The sequence below is a fragment of the Salmo trutta genome, chromosome 12, assembly GCF_901001165.1.
Source record: "Salmo trutta chromosome 12, fSalTru1.1, whole genome shotgun sequence".
In the NCBI taxonomy this organism is placed as follows: domain Eukaryota; kingdom Metazoa; phylum Chordata; class Actinopteri; order Salmoniformes; family Salmonidae; genus Salmo; species Salmo trutta.
Window position 1 is genome coordinate 42531676 of NC_042968.1, and position 6000 is coordinate 42537675.

Consider the following 6000-nt stretch of genomic DNA (forward strand, 5'->3'; position numbering starts at 1 on the left):
ATCAATACAATATCATAACACTCTGATGTACTACTTCATTACAGGGAGCATCACAACTTCCTGAAACTCTGCCTTCGACTGCTGTCCAATCACCTGGCTTTGGCTCTGGCTGGGGGAGTGGCCACCAGTATCCTAGGGCGACAGGCCCGCCCCCTCCGGAACCTTCTCTTCAGACTGATGGATTCCTCTGTTCCCGATGAGATCCAAGAGGTGAACACTGGCTCACACAGTAACCACTAGATTAGCTGTTCATTGAAGGGTGTCTGTATACAGCCCAAATGTTAACAATATAGATTTAACTATATTCCCTCAAAACACAATATCTCTACATGCCTTACATGACAACATTACCTTTCAGACTAGAGATGACAATATGGACTCTGGATATGTGAAGCAACAAGGCACAATCTGTTGACTGACTGGTCTGAACTTGACAACTTGCGAGGTCCCTGACCCGTTGGGGTTTGTCTCTGAGACAAACCCAGTGTCGCTGTGTTTTGGTTGTCAGGCTGGGAGTGAGATCGATAGTCTAGCTGTTCCCTCCTCTCATTGTGTGTTTTGGTTGTCAGGCTGGGAGTGAGATCGATAGTCAAGCTGTTACCGCCTCTCATTGTGTGTTTTGGTTGTCAGGCTGGGAGTGAGATCGATAGTCTAGCTGTTACCGCCTCTCATTGTGTGTTTTGGTTGTCAGGCTGGGAGTGAGATCGATAGTCTAGCTGTTACCGCCTCTCATTGTGTGTTTTGGTTGTCAGGCTGGGAGTGAGATCGATAGTCAAGCTGTTACCTCCTCTCATTGTGTGTTTTGGTTGTCAGGCTGGGAGTGAGATCGATAGTCTAGCTGTTCCCTCCTCTCATTGTGTGTTTTGGTTGTCAGGCTGGGAGTGAGATCGATAGTCAAGCTGTTACCTCCTCTCATTGTGTGTTTTGGTTGTCAGGCTGGGAGTGAGATCGATAGTCAAGCTGTTACCTCCTCTCATTGTGTGTTTTGGTTGTCAGGCTGGGAGTGAGATCGATAGTCTAGCTGTTACCGCCTCTCATTGTGTGTTTTGGTTGTCAGGCTGGGAGTGAGATCGATAGTCTAGCTGTTACCTCCTCTCATTGTGTGTTTTGGTTGTCAGGCTGGGAGTGAGATCGATAGTCTAGCTGTTACCTCTCATTGTGTGTTTTGGTTGTCAGGCTGGGAGTGAGATCGATAGTCTAGATGTGTGTTAGGGCCTGTGGTACGTCTCTGTGTAACCAGGCTGTGTTTGAGACGCTGTCATCTCTCTGTTGTGTTGTCAGGCTCTAACACTGTGTCTCTGTGTTGTGTTGTCAGGCTCTAACACTGTGTCTCTGTGATGTGTTGTCAGGCTCTAACACTGTGTCTCTGTGTTGTCAGGCTCTAACACTGCGTCTCTGTTGTGTTGTCAGGCTCTAACAATGTGTCTCTGTGTTGTCAGGCTCTAACGCTGTGTCTCTGTGTTGTGTTGTCAGGCTCTAACACTGTGTCTCTGTGTTGTGTTGTCAGGCTCTAACAATGTGTCTCTGTGTTGTCAGGCTCTAACACTGTGTCTCTGTGTTGTGTTGTCAGGCTCTAACGCTGTGTCTCTGTGTTGTGTTGTCAGGCTCTAACACTGTGTCTCTGTGTTGTGTTGTCAGGCTCTAACGCTGTGTCTCTGTGTTGTCAGGCTCTAACACTGTGTCTCTGTGTTGTGTTGTCAGGCTCTAACAATGTGTCTCTGTGTTGTGTTGTAAGGCTCTAACATTGTGTCTCTGTGTTGTGTTGTCAGGCTCTAACGCTGTGTCTCTGTGTTGTGTTGTCAGGCTCTAACACTGTGTCTCTGTTGTGTTGACCCATCTCTGTGCTTTCTCTAGGCTGTGATTGAGACTCTGTCTGTGGGGGCCACTATGCTGTTACCTCCTCTGAGAGAGAGGATGGAGCTTCTCCACTCCCTGCTGCCCCAGGGACCTGACAGATGGGAGAGTCTGTCTAAAGGACAGGTATAGTACATAGATGTATTACACGTTGGTCTGAACAATGCCATTTACCTGTGACTATATCAACAAGGCCCAAGTTCTATTGAATCAACAAGGTCCTACTTCTATTTAATCAATAAGGCCCTAGTTCTATTGAAGCAATAAGGCCCTAGTTCTATTGAAGCAATAAGGCCCTGGTTCTATTGAATCAATAAGGCCCTAGTTCTATTGAAGCAATAAGGCCCTAGTTCTATTGAAGCAATAAGGCCCTAGTTCTATTTCATCAATAAGGCCCTAGTTCTATTTAATCAATGAGGCCCTAGTTCTATTTAATCAATAAGGCCCTAATTCTATTTAATCAATAAGGCCCTAGTTCTATTTCATCAATGAGGCCCTAGTTCTATTTCATCAATGAGGCCCTAGTTCTATTTCATCAATAAGGCCCTAGTTCTATTTCATCAACGAGGTCAGAGGGGGTGTAGTATATGGCCAATGTACCACGGCTATGGGCTGTTCTTATCCATGACGCAACACGGAGTGCCTGGATACAGCCCTTAGCCGTGGTATATTGACCATATACCACAAACCCCCAAGGTGCCTTATTGCTATTTTATACAACAAATGGGTCTAATCCTGAATGCTGATTGGTTAAAACCGCATTCCAGCCGGTGTCTATTCCACAAGTTACCACTGGATAAATCTATGATGTTAAAATGCCCATTTACTCTGTTCCATCTGACTGTGCAATCCACTGTCTCATCAGCCCAGCCAGGCAATTTATAAACTTAATCTCCACTATAAAAAGCATCTAGACATTATCTCACATTTCTATTAGACTAACATTTAGTTTTCAACAGCGGAGATTTGTATAAACCTTGCTGTTTGTCTCTCTGACATTTGCAATGTTGTTTCAATATTCGTATTGGATCTCCAGCTGTCCCATAGTAATGAACGTGTTGGTGTCGGGATGAGACAGACAGGAAGGCAGCTTTTCTCAGCCTGTCAAAATCATGAATCAACATCATCTTTATGGACATATACAAGGAAATGTCAAAATAAAACAGGTCAAACAAAACGAAGTGCAGGTTGGGAAACGCTGCTCCAAACGTTCCTAAGTCAAAATGCTGCCATAGATAGATAGATAGCTGACCTCTGTGTACCTCTCATCCTGTCCCTGCCTTGACCTCTGACCCCTGTCCTCTGACCCTGCGTTTCCAGAGGATGCAACTGGACATCATTCTGACTTCACTCCAGGACCACACCCACGTAGCATCCCTCCTGGGGTTCAGCTGTCCCCCCGAGGCCCCCGAGGCCCTGGCCTCCTCCTCCTCCTCCTGCGGCCTGGACCCCTCCTACGGAGCCCCCAGTACCAACCCTGACACACACCTGGCTGAGATCCTAATGAAGACCCTGCTCAGGAACCTGGGCTTCTACACGGTGAGGAGAGAGGCAGCGTAGTTGTTCCAGATCATTCCATCTTACAGTGGCATTTTTCTTATTTTGTTGCCTTACAATCTGGAATTAAAATAAATTTTTTGAGGGTTTGTATCATTTGATTTACATAACATGCCTACCACTTTGAAAATGCAAAATATTTTCTATTGTGAAACAAACAAGAAATAAGACAAAAAAACTAAACTTGAGCGTGCATAACTATTCACCCCACCAAAGTTTATATTTTGTAGAGTCACCTTTTGCAGCAAGTACAGCTGCAAGTCTCTTGGGGTATGTCTCCATAAGCTTGGCACATCTAGCCACTGGGATGTTTGCCCATTCTTGAAGGCAATACTGCTCCAGCTCCTTCAAGTTGGATGGGTTCCACTGGTGTACAGCAGTCTTTAAGTCATACCACAGATTCTCAATTGGATTGAGTTCTGGGCTTTGACTAGGCCATTCCAAGACATTTAAATGTTTCCCCTCAAACCACTCAAGTGTTGCTTCAGCAGTATGCTTAGGGTCATTATCCTGCTGGAAGGTGAACCTTCATTCCAGTCTCAAATCTCTGGAAGACTGAAACAGGTAACCCTCAAGAATATCCCTGTATTTAGCGCCGTCCATCATTCTTTCAAATCTGATCAGTTTCCCACTTCCTGCCGATGAAAAACATCCCCACAGCATGATGCTGCCACCACCATGCTTCACTGTGGAGATGGTGTTCTCGTGGTGATGAGAGGTGTTGGGTTTGCGCCAGACATAGCGTTTTCCTTGATGGCCAAAAAGCAACATTTTTGTCTCATCTGACCAGAGTACCTTCTTCCATATTTTTGGGGAGTCTCCCACATGCCTTTTGGCGAAGACCAAAAGTGTTTGCTTATTTTTTTCTTTAAGCAATGGCATTTTTCTGGCCACTCTTCCATAAAGCCCAGCTCTGTGGAGTGTACGGCTTAAAGTGGTCCTATGGACAGATACTCCAATCTCCGCTGTTGTCACAAAATCCTTCGTGCTGTTGAAAGGAGGACCAAGGCACAGCGGGAATATGGATACTCATATTTTAATTTTCAAAAAAGGAGTAGAGCATCCACTGAAAAAACAATAAACACAACAGTGACAGTCTTACAGGCATACAAAACGCAGTGTAAAAACAACCACCCACAAACCCCAGTGACAAACAACTCCTACATATATGACTCCCAATCAGGAACAACGATTCCCAGCTGTTCCTGATCAGGAGTCACAAGACACACACAAGACTGCCACGTCCTGACCCCCAAACTACTACAACAGCTCCATCTGCTGGTCAGGACGTGACAGTACCCCCCCTCAAGGTGCAGACCCCGGAATGCACCTAACCACAAAACAAAACACCAACAAACAAAATCCCCAACAAAACCCATAAACACTAACCCTTAAACAATAAGGGAGGGAAGGGAGGGTGGCTGTCGTCACCGACGGCACTGTGCTACACCCTCCCTCCCCAACCCACCTATCCTGGAGGTGGCTCAGGTGCAGGCCGTTCCTGGCTGTCGGGGCAGTCTGGCAGCCCGGGGCAGTCTGGGCAGTCTGGCAGCTCGGGGCAGTCTGGGCAGTCTGGCAGCTCGGGGCAGTCTGGGCAGTCTGGCAGCTCGGGGCAGTCTGGGCAGTCCGGCAGCTCGGGGCAGTCCGGCAGCTCGGGGCAGTCTGGCCACTCCGGCAGTTCGGGGCAGTCTGGCCACTCCGGCAGTTCGGGGCAGTCTGGCCACTCCGGCAGTTCGGGGCAGTCTGGCCTCTCTGGCGACTGTTGACTGGCGGGCAGCTCTGGCGACTTTTGACTGGCGGGCAGCTCTGACGACTGTTGACTGGCGGGCAGCTCTGACGACTGTTGACTGGCGGGCAGCTCTGACGACTGTTGACTGGCGGGCAGCTCTAACGACTATTGACTGGCGGGCAGCTTTGACGACTGTTGACTGGCGGGCAGCTCTGGTGACGGTTGACTGGCGGGCAGCTCTGGTGACTGTTGACTGGCGGGCAGCACTGACGACTGTTGACTGGCGGGCAGCTCTGACGACTGTTGACTGGCGGGCAGCTCTGACGACTGTTGACTGGCGGGCAGCTCTGGCGACTGTTGACTGGCGGGCGTCAAACAGCCCTTGTGCCCCCCCTAAAAAATTATTTGGGGTGCCTCTCGGTCTCCCTTACCCGTCGTGTCTCCCAGTCCTCGCCAGCCTTCTTCCGCTGCTTGGTCCTGTGTTGGTGGGTGGTTCTGTCACAAAATCCTTTGTGCTGTTGAAAGGAGGACCAAGGCGCAGCGGGAATATGGATACTCATATTTTAATTTTCAAAAAAGGAGTAGAGCATCCACTGAAAAAACAATAAACACAACAGTGACAGTCTTACAGGCATAACAAAACGCAGTGTAAAAACAACCACCCACAAACCCCAGTGACAAACAACTCCTACATATATGACTCCCAATCAGGAACAACGATTCCCAGCTGTTCCTGATCAGGAGTCACAAGACACACACAAGACTGCCACGTCCTGACCCCCAAACTACTACAACAGCTCCATCTGCTGGTCAGGACGTGACAGCTGTGGAGCTTTGCAGCTCATTCAGGGTTATCTTTG

General features: G+C 48.2%; 1 protein-coding gene across 1 annotated transcript in view; it reads left to right on the plus strand.

The window, feature by feature from the left end:
• Positions 1 to 6000, plus strand: part of LOC115203575 (probable E3 ubiquitin-protein ligase HERC1) — a gene marked incomplete at its 3' end in the record, with an annotated part of 53622 nt that overhangs the window by 43676 nt on the left and 3946 nt on the right. Inside the window, exons 13-15 of the mRNA XM_029768358.1 lie at positions 45 to 210; positions 1855 to 1980; positions 3175 to 3393. Of these exons, the coding sequence (XP_029624218.1) occupies positions 45 to 210; positions 1855 to 1980; positions 3175 to 3393 (511 nt within the window). The remainder of the gene's footprint in view (positions 1 to 44; positions 211 to 1854; positions 1981 to 3174; positions 3394 to 6000) is intronic.